Consider the following 15,877-nt stretch of genomic DNA (forward strand, 5'->3'; position numbering starts at 1 on the left):
CACAGACAGACAGACAGACAGCCCTGGCAGCAGGGCCTCTCTCTGTGCATTGATGATCTGTCTCTGTGTGTATTTATTTAGAGAGAGGGAGAAGCATGGAGGACACCGGGGGCCACTCTCTCTCCACACACACACTTTTTCCCAGTGGCTCTAGGTGAATGGAAAGGTTACAGGGTAATAAAAGGAGGAGGAGGCGGTGGGGTTCTTACTGTCGGAGCAGTGTAATTTGGCGGCGTCGATCCAGGAGGACCAGGGTTTGCCCAGAAACGCCTCCGGACTGGGCACTTTGCGATCCAGTGTCGCCATTGCTCTTCCTTCTTGTTGCTTTTTCCCTGTTCCTTCGGCAGCAGCAGCCGAGAGACACGGGATTCGAGAACGCTCCGACGTCATCTTCGGAACGTTCCGACATTGAGTGTTCTGAAAGGGGGAGGGAGGGAGGGAGGGAGGCAGAGGAGGAGGAGAGAGCGAGGGAGGAGGAGCCGGCGTTCAGCGCCCGGCCCGGCTCGGCTCTCGGCGTCCGCCGCCGCCAGGGGCACCAGAGAGACGCCCCGAGGCCCGGCGCCCGCACGCCCGCCGCCGGGGGCGGGGCCGCGCGCCGGGACTCGAGGCTGCAGCGCCCGGCCCTGGGATGCTACGGTGCCGTGGCCACCGCCGGCACCCGGGAGCCGGGGTCGCAGGGGCTGGGCGTGCGGGCAGGGGTCGGGGGTGGCCTGAGAGAGGCGCGACTTGGGGCCGTGGGAAGGACGGTCTTCCCCGCAGAGTTGCGCTCGAGGACGGAAAGTTTTTGCACGCAGCCCCTCCAGCGCGTCCTTCCCTCGCCGGTGCCTGTCGCCCACGGTGAGGCGCCCCCGCGAGGATTCCCGCCGCTTAGTGGGGAGGGGCCGAGCAGCCCCCTTCCCCGACGACCACCCCAAGCCAGGGAGGGGACCCTGGTGACCTCTCCTCCCAGCCACCTCTCCCTCCACCGTGTCTTCTCTTTCACGGTGTACCTTGGGCCGTGGAGGATTCTGCGGATGCCTTTGGGAGCTGAGACCAGTGGGTAGATGGAAGTGGTTCTAAAAAGCAGGTGAGTTTGGAGCTGCCTTCCCATCTCAGCGAGATGGGACAAATACATATATCAAATACATATTTTGATATGTATTTGGAACTGCCTTCCCATCTCAGACGGCGGGGCCTTCAAAGCTCAAAACCCAGGGCCGGGGTCCCCCAGATTCTCCACGCGACGCGTGTCTCCGGCTCTCAGAGAACCACTGCGTAGACTTTGCTCCAGGATCACGATAGTGGGAGGGCGGACTCACCCACTGTCGGAGGATGCTGCTTAGCGGGCCAAGCCCCTGGAGCCGTTTCCAGCGCTCCCCACTGTGAGATGAGGATGGCCCGGATTAGCGCGTGCAACCGACGGCCGGGAATCTGATTGCTGGGAGAATTCACTTCAGGCTTAACTTCTTTGGCCAGCTAGAAAGGAAGCATTAAATTTTCTCTGGATTTGGACATTTGAGGCTTTAATTGAGATTTCCCCTCCTCTCCCTAGGGGTTGGCAGCAAAGGCCTTAGAAGGTCTTCTGGTATCTCTCTCTTAAAAAAAAAAAAGTCATTTAATTTACTAGGAATTACCTAAAATATATGGACACTCTCCCACAATCGATATATTTCCCTCATTTCCCCCAGCACCCTTTTAGTTCTTACAACCTCTGTTTCTGCCCCATGGCTGAAGAGCATGGATTTGAAGTTGCTTTGTACTGAGGTCTGCTGTGCCTGTCATCTTATGCTCCTGCACTTGGCATCCTGTACCTCAAAGCCAGGTTTAGGATGTACTGGACTCTGGAAGCTGGTTAGAAAAGTAGTGCTGCAGTATCCATTATGTGAAGAAAGGAAGGCCTGAACTTTGATGGTCCCATGCAGGTGGAGAGGAGGAGACAGGTATGAGAGACACTGTGAAGAAGGGCCTCATCAGAGAGTACGTTGTATGACTGGATTTGGGGAAAGGGAGAGAGCGAGCTCAGAGGTAGAAGTAATTAGATCATAGAACGTTTTCCTCTTCCCCTACAGCTTTCCAATTTTCCTTCCATTTTGGTGTTTATTCCTCATTGTGCATGCAAGGGTGGTAGGCAGCCTCTAAGATGACCCCAATGACCCCCACATCCTGGTTTGCATGCCCTTCTGTGATTCCCTCCCCTTCTCTGTGGGCTGGACCTAGTGACTTGCTTCTAACAAATAGAATGTGGCAAAGTGATGTCCCTTCTGAGGTTAGGTTCCAAAAAGACTGTGGCTTCTGTCTTGCTCACTCTTGCTGTCACTGGCCTGCTCTAAGGGAAGGCCACAGCTTGCAGTTGTGAACTGCCCTTTGGAGAGGTACATGTGGCAAGGAACTGAGGGAGGCCTCTGGCCAAGAGGCCATGGGGAGGCTCTTTGTTCAGTACCCCGTGAGGTGCTGACTCCTGTCAACAGCCACGAGAGTTTACAGGCGTGTCCTTCTCCAATCGAGCCTGGAGATGAGACCACAGCCGTGGCCCACAGTTGTGAAAGACCTTGAGGCAGAGGTTCTCAGCTAAGTCAAGCCTGTATTCCCGATCCACATAAACTGTGAGATCCTTAACGCTTGTCATTTTAAGTTGTTAAGTAACTTGTTACATGGCAATAGATAACTAATACAGAATGGTTTGGGTGTAAAGTGATGGGTTATCAAAAAACTTACTAGAAAAATACATTTAACAAAGGAAGAGTCTGAGCAACGTTCCCTTGTTCCTCTTTTGAGCCTCCTGTGAACTGTGTATCACCCTTCTCAAAATTTTTGGCCAGCTTTGTGCAGCTGGTTTACACTAGTATCTCCTACATGCTGAGTATAGTAATTTATCTTTATCCTTTGGGTACTCAAGTTTCTGCTATTTAAACTCAATCACTACTTTATAGAGAGTTCACCAAGGACAAGGTCATGATGTAACTGTTGGGAAAAAGTCTTTAGTGACAGCGATGCCACCACACTGTGGCTGTTACAACCCTACCCTCCTTGAGGTACGTGGAGGGTACAGTGATGAAGGACTCAAGCCCAGGGGCTGGGAGTCAGTGACTTGAGCTTCCAGAAAATTCTGTCTCCTCTCCTGGGAGCCACTTTAAGTCACTCAAGAAAAATCAAAGCTTGTTTATCAGCAGGGAAGGTAAGGGCATCTAAGGTGCAGTGGTTCACTATTTTAACATTAGTTTACTACCCCAGCTGAGTTTCTCAAGTTATTTCTGCCCAGCACCCTGAAGATGATACGACAGCCCAAACATTATTCCCTTCTAGCTGGGGGGCTTTTAGTTTGCAACATAGTAAAGTATGGGCTGGAATCTAAAAGTGATTTGGCCTCTCTACAAAACAAGACTTTGGATACCATTGCCATGTTTAACTGATAGAACACGTAGAACACGTATACGTTATTGCAGTTAGAGTTATAAGGTATAATTGTAGTTTCTACTCTACCTTCCACAGTTTCTCTGACTATGGAGATAATAATACCATCTTTGTGAAACTATAACCCACCTATGACTTCGTAACTGTGGATAACATGGCTGTCGATTAAATTACACCGCTGGGAGCCAGAGAATGAAGAAGGCATTGCTCATCCAACTACTAGATTTTTACACTTGACTTTAGATGAAAATTGAGGTCAGTTGGGAGTAGTATTGGGGTCAGCGTGGTGCATATATATTGTCATATGCATGTCTATCCTTATATACCAACTATGTATATGGCAAATTTATTGCAGACTTGAATTCCTTTTGGTAGTAAATAGTCACAAATATTATTAGTGACAAGAATCTTATACATCCTTAATAGGAATAAACTCACCTGCAAAACAGTAATTTAAAGCACGTTAGTATAATGTCTGTGTGATAAAACTGTCTAGCAAAGGGGTAACACCTTCTTCCCGCATGATTAATGTTTAGGAAGATAAAAGGGGTGTAAATATTTTTATTGTTTTATTATCTTTCTTAGAAAAATGACAGTGGTTGGTTTAATTAAAAAGGAGACTCTCCCAACGACCAAATAAAGAAATCAGTTCAATGGAGATGACAATGGAAAATACCTATTTAATTTGAATAACACCTGGTTCTGGGGAAGTGCATCAAATACAGAGCCAGCATTCGCTTAGTGTGATTCATGTGCTGTTTCACCACATTATTGAAAAGAAGAGAGGAGGGAATATTATCTCTCTCATTTGAGGATATTAAACTCCTGCTTGGGTTGAGGCGCTGTGTGCGCACCCTACTTCCTACTTAAACCGATGTTGGGAGTTACCTGGAGGCGATGAGGAGAAAATGACATGTTCCATTAAAATGAGGCATCCCTGGAATTGTTTGATGTTCTTTGCTTTAATTGAATCCATCTATCCCATCTGCCACTCTTTTCTCTAAATTTATTTTCCTAACCCTCTCTCTCTGAGAATTGTAATTTGGGGGGAAATTTTACATACGTCGTTACCTTTTATAAAAGCTCCCTGTATCTGGAGGGTAGATGTGCTGTCTCCCTCACCTTGTTAGATTAAGTTGCCTGCCTCTTCCCTGATCCCTGTGTGTTGGTGGATCAAATAGGACTGGGATAAGAAGACCCTAGAAGCACCAGGAGTAGGAAAGAAAATGGGAACTCCAGGCTTTTTGTTATTGGTTTCAATATAAGACCCTAGCCACGTGCCTGGTCTGAATAAACATGGACTCTATTAAGAAATATCACTACAAAAACATGAAATTTGCATTCTGACTGGGGCAGAAAAGCCAACATGGGAGTGTGTTATCTCGAGGTAGAGCTGCCGTGAATCCCCTGGCAGATTCAACCGTGACTTTGATCACTTGGGGCTCCCCAGACTGGCTCTGATGCTGCAGGCTGAGGAGACCTCTGCTTCCCAGAGTGTGGTAGGTCCAGCCCCACCCCTAGCCACTGCTCTTTCTTGGGGGGTGGGCAGGAAAAAAGATGGCTTCTCTTTAGCCTTGTTGTAGAAATCACTTTGAGCCCTTACCCTAAATATAAATAAATACAAATTTAACGTTAATGTACACAAATTAATCGGAACAAAGCCCACCCACCCCATCCAAACTCACCAGTCATATAATTGGGGAGGCAATGCAGGTGGAGGCCAGAGCACAGGCTTGAGGTTGGCAGGTGTGACTTAGAACTGTGCTTGAGTCATTTGCTCGAGAACCTTTCTTAATCCGTCTGACCCTCCGTTTCCTCATCTGTTAAATGAGTACTAAGGCTCTTTTCTTCAGATGGTTGTGAGGATTAAGTGAGATTCTGGATATGCAGCCCCCAGCACAGGGCCTGTAAATGTTTGCTATGATTATTACTTTGGTCGCAATGCATCCCGTAGACAACAGCTGCCAGGCAAAAACAGGCCAACCCTCTGATGCTAGAAGGGCTCCTATGGTCGCTTCTGACAAGGTCCTTCTCCTTAGAAAGGAAACTAAAGCTATTCTCTCTCCTTTGCATGAGGCTGCTGCCCTGCATCAATTGGTGGAGACTTCTGTCTGAAACTTCTTCTGCCTGGAACTCCATCCTGACATGGACTTCAGGGCAGGGTAGATATTCCTTTGTTCTGGAAAGACCCTAGAAGACCCTTTTGTTATGCACAAGAACTGCAAAATCCAAAGTGTGACTGGAGACAAGACAGTCTTTGCATGACAATGTAAATAGTAAATGGAGGGGACTTCCCTGCCGGTCCAGTGGTTAAGACTTGCCTCCCAATGCAGGGGGTGCCTGTTCGGTCCCTGGTCTGAGAGCTAAGATTCCACGTGCCTCGTGGCCAAAAAACCAAAACATAAAAACAGAAGCAATATTGTAACAAAGTCAATAAAAACTTTAAAAATGGTCCACATCAAAACAAAAGAACTTAAAAAAAATAGTAAATGGACTGGGGTCTCTGCAGATTATTTTTTTCCTGAGAAAAATTTATTTTCTTTTGTAAAAGAAATAATATTGAATTCTAAAAATCATGTGTAAATGTGTTCTTATGCGATAGTAAAACAATAGAGATAAGTGGAAAATTCTCTTAGAATCGCCCCCTTCAAACGTGGTCACTCCCCTGCCCCCAGATCACTACTATACCCCCAGGTCTGAAGGCATTTTTTCATACCATTTTCTATACATTTACCTCCTATATAGACTTAGCATTACAGCTGTAGATGGTATTGCTGTGTGTGTGTTCTTTTCTATTTTTTTAAAACATGAATAGCATCATTTTGTGGAGATACATACATATATGTGTATATGTGCGTATATATGTATGTATATATATGTGTGTGTAGTCATATGTGTGTGCATATATATATATTTTTATCCCTGTTGAGAAAGAAGCCTTGCATGAGCACAAACAAGATTGACACGTGCAACAGACCATTCTGTGGATATTTTTCTGCAATTTTCTTTTTTCACACATAATATTACATGTCATTACATATGGAAATCCCTCATTCTTTTAAACTGCTCCCAAGTATCCCATAAAATGTTCCACATTCTATTTATCTATTATCTTATTGACAGACATTTAGGTTTCTGGTTTTACAAAAAATAGGCTGATCAACATCTCAATTTTTTTTTTTTTTTTTTGCGGTACGCGGGCCTCTCACTGCTGTGGCCTCTCCCGTTGCGGAGCACAGGCTCCGGACGCGCAGGCTCAGCGGCCATGGCTCACGGGCCCAGCCGCTCCGCGGCATGTGGGATCTTCCCGGACCGGGGCACGAACCCGTGTCCCCTGCATCGGCAGGCGGACCCTCAACCACTGCGCCACCAAGGAAGCCCAACATCTCTATTTTTATATATGCTTTCTGAGCACATGAGGGAGTATTTCTACCTGAAAGTAGAATTGCTGGGCATGTACATTTTAAATTTTAATAGTTCTGTCAAATTATCTTCTGAAGTAGCTGACTACTTTATACCCCCACTAGTGGCACAGGAATGTGCCCATTTTTTCACGCCCTAATTAACGCCTAACATTTTCAAACATTTTAATTTTTGCCATTATTATGGTAAAAGTAGCTTATCTAATTTGAATTTCTCTCTAGTATGTTTCTGAACTTTTGTTCTTATGTCCATTGTATGTTCACTTTGTAAATCGCTGTTAGTATCTTTTGATGAGTTGTTATTGGTATTTGTTTAGATCTTCATTGCTTTATAGGAATTCTCTATACATCCTAGATTTAGGTCTCTTGTCTGTTTGAAAATAATGTAATTTTCCAGCTTGTTGCTTTGCTTCTTTTAACCTTGTTTATGGCATCTTCTCCATACACTTTTTTTTTTCATTTGGATGTAGTCAGATGTATCAGACTTTTCCTTGAGGCCTTTTACTTTTTGTGTCTTTCTTAAGAAGAACTCCTCTTCTCCAAGGGTATAAAATATTTTTGTGTATTTTTTTAATGCTTCATAGGTTTTTGTGTTTACATTTAGATCTCAGACATTTTTGGTTAATGACGTGAAATAAAAAAATTTTTTAAATTTATTTTTGGCTGCGTTGGGTCTTTGCTGCTGCGCATGGGTTTTCTCTAGTTGTGGCGAGCGGGGGGCTATTCTTTGTTGCGGTGTGCGGGCTTCTTATTGTGGTGGCTTCTCTTGTTGCGGAGCACAGGTTCTAGGCGTGTGGGCTTCAGTACCTGCAGCACGCAGGCTAAGTAGTTGTGGCTCATGGGCTCTAGAGCACAGGCTCAGTAGTGGTGGCGCATGGGCTTAGTTGCTCCACAGCATGTGGGATCTTCCCAGACCAGGGCTCGAACCCGTGTTCCCTGCATTGGCAGGCAGATTCTTAACCACTGTGCTACCAGGGAAGTCCCGATGTGAAATAAAAAAATAATTTTTTATCTTTTTCCAAACAGTTACCAATTTTCCTGGGCACATATTGAATAATTTATCCTTTCTATAGAGATCCATTATATGGGTATGTTTTTGAGCTGTTTTCTGTTCCATTGCTTGAACTGTCTTTTCCAGCCTCAATTCCTCTTTTTTTTTTAATTGAAGTATAGTTGATTTATAATGTTCTATTAGTTTCAGGTGTATAGCAAAGTGATTCAGATATATATATTGAATATATGTGTGTGTATATTTTTTCATATTCTTTTCCATTATAGGTTATTATGTTGAAGATAGTTCCCTGTGCTATACAGTAGGTCCTTGTTGTTTATTTTATATATAGCAGTATATATCTATATCTCAAACTCCTAATTTATCCCTCTCGCTTCCCCTTTGGTAACCGTAAGTTTGTTTTCTATGTTTGTGTGTCTATTTCTGTTTTGTAAATAAGTTCATTTGTATCATTTTTTAGATTCCACATATAAGCGATATCATATATTTGTCTTTCTCCGTCTGACTTCACTTAGTATGGTAATCTCTAGGTCCATCCATGTTGCTGCAAATGGCCTTATTTCATTCTTTTTTATGGCTGAGTAATATTCCAATGTGTGTATGTATGTGTGTGTATATATATATATACACCACATCTTTATCCATTCATCTATTGATGGACATTTAGGTGGTTTCCACGTCTTGGCTATTGTAAACAGTGCTGCTATGAACATTGGGGTGCTTGTATCTTTTTGAATTAGCGTTTTCTCTGGATATATGCCCAGGAGTGGGATTGCTGGATCATGTGGCAACTCTATTTTTAGTCCATACTGTTCTCCATAGTGGCTGCACCAATTTACATTCCCACCAACTGTGTAGGAGGGTTCCCTTTTCTCCACACCCTCTCTAGCATTTATTGATATTATCTGTAGACTTTTTGATGATGGCCATTCTGACTGGTGTGAGCTGATACCTCATTGATTTGCATTTATCTAACAATTAGTGATGTTGAGCATCTTTTCATGTGCCTGTTGGCCATCTGTATGTCTTCTTTGGAGAAATGTCTATTTAGGTCTTCTGTCCATTTTTTGACCAATTCCTCTTTTAATTACTCCTGTTTCATAATATTTTTTGCTGTCTTTTAGGAAAAAAATGTTTCTTTGCCATTATGTATTTAGAATACTCTATCTTAGTCCATTTGAGTTGCTGTAACAAAACATCACAGACTAAGTAGCTTAAGAAAAACAGAAATTTATGTCTCACAGTTCTGGAGGGTGGAGGTCCAGGATTGGTGCAGGCAGATTTGGTATTCAATGAGGGCTTCCTGCTTCTTAGATGGTACCTTCTCACCATGTCCCCACATGGCAGAAGGGGTGAGCTAGCTCTCTGGGGTCTCTTTTATAAGGGCACTAATCCCAGCCATGAAGGCTGCACCTTCATGACCTAATCACTTCCCAAAGGCCCCACCTCCTAATACTGTCACCTTCAGGATTAGGACTTCAACATATGAGTTTGCAGGGGGAACACAACCATTCAGACCATAGCACTCTTATCTCTAAAAAAGTATCTTTTATTCCTGGGAATTGTGTCATATGTGTTGTTGTTCACCATTTGTCATAAGACATTTCATGATGGAGACTGGGCCAGATCAAGTAGATCACTGGAAGCCTTACTTCATTTCTTGTTCACAGGGAACCACAAAGGTGGACCCAGTGGCTACAGCCAGCTTGGATTCTTGGTGAAAGCCTCCCTCAAGGTGATTTTCCAAACCAAATATCTCAGACTTAGGGAAACGAGTTGTTGAGAGATTGTCTTTCAAGTATTCTGAAAAGGCCAGCCCCTGTGGGTAGTGGGTGAGCCTCTGTGTGGATATTCCCATCTGTCAGTCATCCTGGGGTGCTGGGGGGCGAAAAGGAGCCCCAGGAAATGAAGGCTGGAGGAGAGGGAGGGAGCAGGCCTGAGACAAGCGCTGGGCCCCTGCACTTCCCAGACGGCAGAGGACTGACCGTCCCCCAGGTGGTGGGAACGAGGCAGATGAGAGCCTTTTGCAGGCTGGGAGCTGGTCAGGTAGCATCCAGTTGGGGACCTGTCTGGGATGACCTGGGTATGACTCTGGAATCCTTCAGTCCAGTATCCATCCATTCATAAGGTTTTCTCTAATGTCATTTCCCTTGCTTCCTTCAAGATTTTAAATGACCTGGTCTTAGGTAGCTGTGTTGTGGGAAATTAAGTGATGGGCTTATACTTACATGGAAGCCATGGTGGCAAGGTTGAAAGCTGCTATCTTCACTTCATGCCAGCCCTGTGTGGTGACCATTATTCAAGAGAAGATGGCAGCCCCTGGACTCCAGGAGGTGGCCAGGTACAGAGTCAGCAGGGGGATGCGTAGGTTGCAATGTCTCGGTTCAGCCCTCAGCAGTCCCCAACACCTTTCCTCCAGCCCCGGCTCCCATAAGGAGGAAATCCTGAAAATGAGAGGCCAAGGTTTGGGTTATATTTATATGACAGGAAATAGAAGCCTAGTGTCTTTAAGGTCATGAAACAATCATTGTGGAACTCAGAGCTAAGCCCAGGTTTGTTCAAACAAAGTCCCTGTTGTTTGGAGGCCAGATTGCTCGTAGATGACTACGCCTCAAGAATGATTCTAAGGCTGTAAATTTAAATTTCCACATAGGCCAGGGTTTCTCAACCAGGGATGATTTTCCTGCCTCCCCCTTTTCTGCCCCACCCCACCCCAAGGATATTGGCGAAGGTTGGAGACATTTTTGGTTGTTGTGACAGGGAGGGGAGGGGTTCTAATCGTGTCTTGGCGTCTAGGGGGTGGAGGCCAGGGATGCTGGTAAACATCCTACCATGAGATGTAGACATCTCCCCATCAGTGAAGATTTATCCAGCCCCAAATGACAGTGAGGGGGTCCAGAAACCCTGATGTAGGACAATGGATTTCCAATTTTCTTTTTTGTGTCCAGGGGATGAACCCCTAACCCTGTCAACTACTTTGCCATCGTGGGCTTCTTTCATCACACAGACACCCAGCAAGGGGGTGGGGGTGCTGTGAGAGCCATCATCGCTACAAGAAAAACTCAAGTCTTTCCACTTTCAATATATGAAAGCCAGAGTTTGTTACTGGATGAATTCTGTTTGTAGAATCGAAGAAAGTGTAAGCTGTCTATCTTAGGGATATAGTTCTTAGGCAATAATCAAGTAATATGGACGTCTCTTTCTTATTCTCTGAATCCTTTACAGACCATTGCTTTCCTATTCTAATGGGAAGGCTGATGAGCGCTAAGACACCCATGCTAGATAGCTCTTATTATTCCCAATTTATAGATGATGAAATTGAGGTGCAGAGGGGAAGTAAAATAAAACACAACTCCCTCGCGCTGAAGTTATCAAACCCCTGGCCAGGGTTACTGCATAGGTTGTGCACTGCACGGTTGGGCCACTTTTAAGGGACCACCATTCATATCACAGACATCATAGATTTATTGTGGCAGTCTTCCTGGTGGATGGCACTGAAGTGCCTGTTCTAACCAAATCAGGAATGTGAAGACTATTTTCTAACAGATGGAAGTAAAGTTTCTTGGAGAAGGTGTGCCTTTTCATGATGCTCACTATGCTGCCAGATGAACTAGCAAAAGGAAGGGGATTACTGCTCCCTCTTTGTCTATGTTAACAGTTCAACTGGGAGTTTTACTTTTTGCTTGAACAGAGGTCACCCTCCCTTGCTGACCACGTGTGTAATTGTAAAGTATTGGAGAGTGAGGCAGGTTACGATGAATGCTTTTTTTTTTTTTTTTTTGCGGTACGCGGGCCTCTCACCGTTGCGGCCTCTCCCGTTGTGGAGCGCAGGCTCCGGACGCGCAGGCTCAGCGGCCATGGCTCATGGGCCCAGCCGCTCTGTGGCATGTGGGATCTTCCCGGACCGGGGCACGAACCCGTGTCCCCCGCATCGGCAGGCGGACTCTCAACCACTGCACCACCAGGGAAGCCCTGATGAATGCATTTGAGTTGGCAGATTTCCCAAGAAGACTGTCACATATGAGAAATATGGTGCCTTGAGTGTTGGAATAAAGAAAACGATATTGGTATCTAAATTTGGTTGTTCACACTTCAGGTACAGTTTAAGTCATCTTAAGGCTGGAGGAACAGACATTGACATGTATATCAGTTTGATAAATTTGGCAGCAGGAGGTACAGAGAGTATCATTTCAATTATGGATTGACCTGTGATTGAATAGCAACGTGTGTTGCCTAGTTTATCGATACTAAGTAATGGTAGGTTCTGGACTCTCAGGAGGGGAGAGGGCAGATGTTGGAGCACTGTCGACTGATGGGCTCCATGTTTTGGCCCTGTACAGGGAGAATCAAAATATAAGTAAAGGGGCTTCCCTGGTGGCGCAGTGGTTGAGAGTCCGCCTGCCGATGCAGGGGACACGGGTTCGTGCCCCGGTCCAGGAGGATCCCACATGCCGCGGAGTGGCTGGGCCCGTGAGCCATGGCCGCTGAGCCTGTGCGTCTGGAGCCTGTGCTCCACAACGAGCAAGGCCACAACGGTGAGAGGCCCGCGTACCGCAAAAAAATAAATAAATAAATAAATACAAGTAAAATATTGTAAGATGGGACTGATAGTATTGCAGGTGTTAACAGAGCCTGTCCGAGCTTTCATCCTTTATGCCCACAGAACCATGTTTAACACAGAGACAGTACTCTACAACATAACTGTCCTGTTTACCTTTGTTCTGAATCTTTACTGCGCCATTTCATGATGTGTTAAGGGAAGAAAGACCTCACCAGTTGCTGCATTTGAGAAGGCTTTTTTTTTTTTACCACCTATGCAAACACCCTGGCATTTAGACACTTTGGGTAATCGAAATAATCGCCTCTTTTAATGCCTAGCAACCACCCAAACTGGGGTGGGAGGCGGAGTATATAAAGGAATTAACAACCCCCAATTTATGATCGGAATAAGAAAGGTTGACAGACTGACCTTGCCTGGCCACATGCCAGGTGGCATAGAATGTGAGTAGTTGTGCCCACGAGGAGCTTACAGACTAGTTTGAGGGCGATGTAGATGCAATCAATCACTGGAGAACAGAACAGCCGGTGAGAAGGTGCTGATCTGATGTGCAGATAATAAATGCCTAGGTGTTTCAGCAGGACAGATTGCTGTGGTGGGTGGAGAAGGCTTGGGAGAGAGGAGGAATTTGAGCTGGGCCGTGAAGGACTGGGAGATATAAATAGCCGGAAGGGAACAGAGTGATGGATGGGGACAGTGGCCATCTTAAGTAAGTGCCTCAGGTCACCGATAATAGTTCCCTAAAACAAAGCTCTTAGTGGAAAACAGGCAAGGCAAGAAGGGATTTGGAATCAGGAAGGGTTTAAAATTGTTACACAGTGTTTCCAAGATGAAAATCTGCAGTGTGAGAGAATGTGGGTAATAATACTGTGTGTTCTTAGTCAAATGGCATATTTCTTTGGGAAATACTATTTAATCAAGAACAAATTTCTAAAATTAGGGCTCTATTGATCCAAATGAGCTAATGAGGTGAGAAACTTGAAGTTTTCAAGGTTCTTTAGCCATCTGGCCAATATGTTTAGAAATTGCACCCAGTTGTACTGATAAAAGGGCAGTCTCTGTGGTTTACCTTTAACATTCCAATACTGGGTCATCTTCAAAGACAAGTTCCACAGACCTTCCACTCTAAGCAGGCTGACCAAAAGGCTGAGATTGCCTAGGGAGTCCCGGATTATGCAAAATTATTAATAGCTTCCTCTTCCAGTCTCAAAAGTGTCCTGGTTTGGGTGATAAATTGTATGACTACCCTAATTCTAAGTGAGCCACTTTGGACTCTTTTTGCTTATTCTGTGAATGCTCAGTGGCCAAAAGGGATGCTTCCAGCTTAAGGGTATTTGCCCACATGTGCATTCTGTCTTTCTGAAATGTTCTTTTCCCTTGCATATCTTTGCAAAAAATTCAGAAAAAAAAAACCAACATAAATAAGATGAATTATCAAAAATCTGGAAATGTTAATACTTTGATATAGATGCATAACTATATCTATTAATTTGTCATTTGTATATTTTTAGATCCCTAATCTCCAAACCAAGCCACTTTATTTGGAGTAGCATTCCAAATATAAATATATAGATATAGCTACTACATAAAATTATATATTTAGAACTATATACTAACATAATCAATATAGATAGATATAGATGTAATGACATTTTAAAATAATCACTTTTTTTGTGTGTGTGTGGTATGCGGGCCTCTCACTGTTGTGGCCTCTCCCGTTGTGGAACACAGGCTCCAGACGCACAGGCCCAGTGGCCATGGCTCACGGGCCTACCCGCTCCGCGGCATGTGAGATCTTCCCGGACCGGGGCACGAACCCGTGTCCCCTGCATCGGCAGGTGGACTCTCAACCACTGCGCCACCAGGGAAGCCCTAAAATAATCACTTTTAAAGACAGCACAGTATTCTAATGAAAGGTTGTTCTTAAACTATAATGTATTTAAATCCTCAAAATGGGCAGAAGACCCAAATGGACATTTCTCCAAAGAATACATACAGATGGTCAAAAGGCACATGAAAAGATGTTCATCATTGCTAATTATTAGAGAAATGCTAATCAAAACTACAATGAGGTACCACCTCACACTGGTCAGAATGGCCATCATTAAAAAGTCCACAAACAACAAATGCTGGAGAGGGTGTGGAGAAAAGGGAACTCTCTTGTACTGTTGGTGGGAATGTAAATTGGTGCAGCCACTACAGAGAAGAGTATGGAGGTTCCTCAAAAAACTAAAAACAGAACTACCATATGATCCAGCAATCCCACTCCTAGGCATACCTCTGCACAAAACGCTAATTCAAAAAGATACATGCACCCCAATGCTCATAGCAGCACTATTTACAATAGCCAAGACATGGAAGCAACCTAAATGTCCATCAACAGATGAATGGATAAAGATGTGGTATATATGTACAATTGAATATTACTCAGCCATAAAAAAGAATGAAATAATGCAGCAACATGGATAGACCTAGAGATTATCACACTAAGTGAAGTAAGTCAGACAGAGAAAGACCAATACCATATGATATCACTTATATGTGGAATCTTAAAATATGACATAAATGAACTTATCTATGAAACAGAAACAGACTCACAGACATAGAGAACAGACTTGTGGTTGTGGTGGGTTGGGGGAAGGGAGGATGGATTGGGAGTTTGGGGTTAGCAGATGCAAACTAATATACAGAATAGATAAACAGGGTCCTACTGTATAGCACAGGGAACTATATTCAATATCTTGTAATAACCTATAATGGAAAAGAATCTGAAAAATAATATATGTATATATGAATCACTTTACTGTACACCAGAAAGTATCACAACATTGTAAATCAATTATATGTCAATAAAATAAAAATTTTTTTAAATCCTCAATTTGAGGCATTTAGGTTCTTTTTCATTTATTTTTTATTTATTAACAATATTGTAATGAATGTTTTCTAAATCTTTCCACACATTCATGATTATTTAGGATGCTTTCTTATAAATGAAATTGATAAGTAAAAGGGGATATGCATTTAAAATTTTTTGATTGTTAAACTTAGCCAGAATGTGTGAGAATTCCCACTCACGGCCTCATCTGTGCTGTATCTGTTATTCTTTTTCATTTTTTCAGTCTGACAGGAAAGAATTTCATCTCTTGGTTATTTGAGTTGTACCTCTGGTTGTTGATCATTCATATTTCTTTTTGAATAAATTGCTCATTTTTCTATTAGAGTGTTTACCTTTCTCTTATTGAAATGTGAAAGCTCTTTGTATTTGAAACAAAGTAACCCTTTGTGTTATAAGTTGCAAAATTTTTTTCTCCTAATTTACTATTTGTCTTTTATGTATGGTAGATTTATATGTGTGCATGGACATGTGTAGATTCAGAAGTCTTTACTTTTTGTACAATTATACCTATCAGTCTTTCCCTTTATGTTGTTATGTACTTTTTTAAAGGACTAGGTTTTCAACAATTAACGTGCAAAATTTTCTTAATTTTATCTGAT

General features: G+C 43.7%; 1 protein-coding gene across 4 annotated transcripts in view; it reads right to left on the reverse strand.

Moving 5' to 3' along the window:
* Nucleotides 1-15,877, reverse strand: part of ATXN7L1 (ataxin 7 like 1) — a 301,084-nt gene that overhangs the window by 245,461 nt on the left and 39,746 nt on the right. For 3 of the 4 annotated variants that reach the window (XM_033439150.2, XM_033439184.2, XM_004263365.4), the window contains 3 exons: nucleotides 10,053-10,268; nucleotides 1,299-1,455; nucleotides 210-417 (listed from right to left, as the gene is read on the reverse strand). In XM_033439150.2, the coding sequence (XP_033295041.1) occupies nucleotides 210-390 (181 nt within the window). In that variant the 5' untranslated portion in view covers nucleotides 391-417; nucleotides 1,299-1,455; nucleotides 10,053-10,268. Of the gene's footprint in view, nucleotides 1-209; nucleotides 418-1,298; nucleotides 1,721-10,052; nucleotides 10,269-15,877 lie in introns of those variants that run through there. The other variant, XM_033439146.2, reaches the window with a different exon arrangement.

This window comes from Orcinus orca, chromosome 9, assembly GCF_937001465.1.
Source record: "Orcinus orca chromosome 9, mOrcOrc1.1, whole genome shotgun sequence".
Taxonomy (NCBI): domain Eukaryota; kingdom Metazoa; phylum Chordata; class Mammalia; order Artiodactyla; family Delphinidae; genus Orcinus; species Orcinus orca.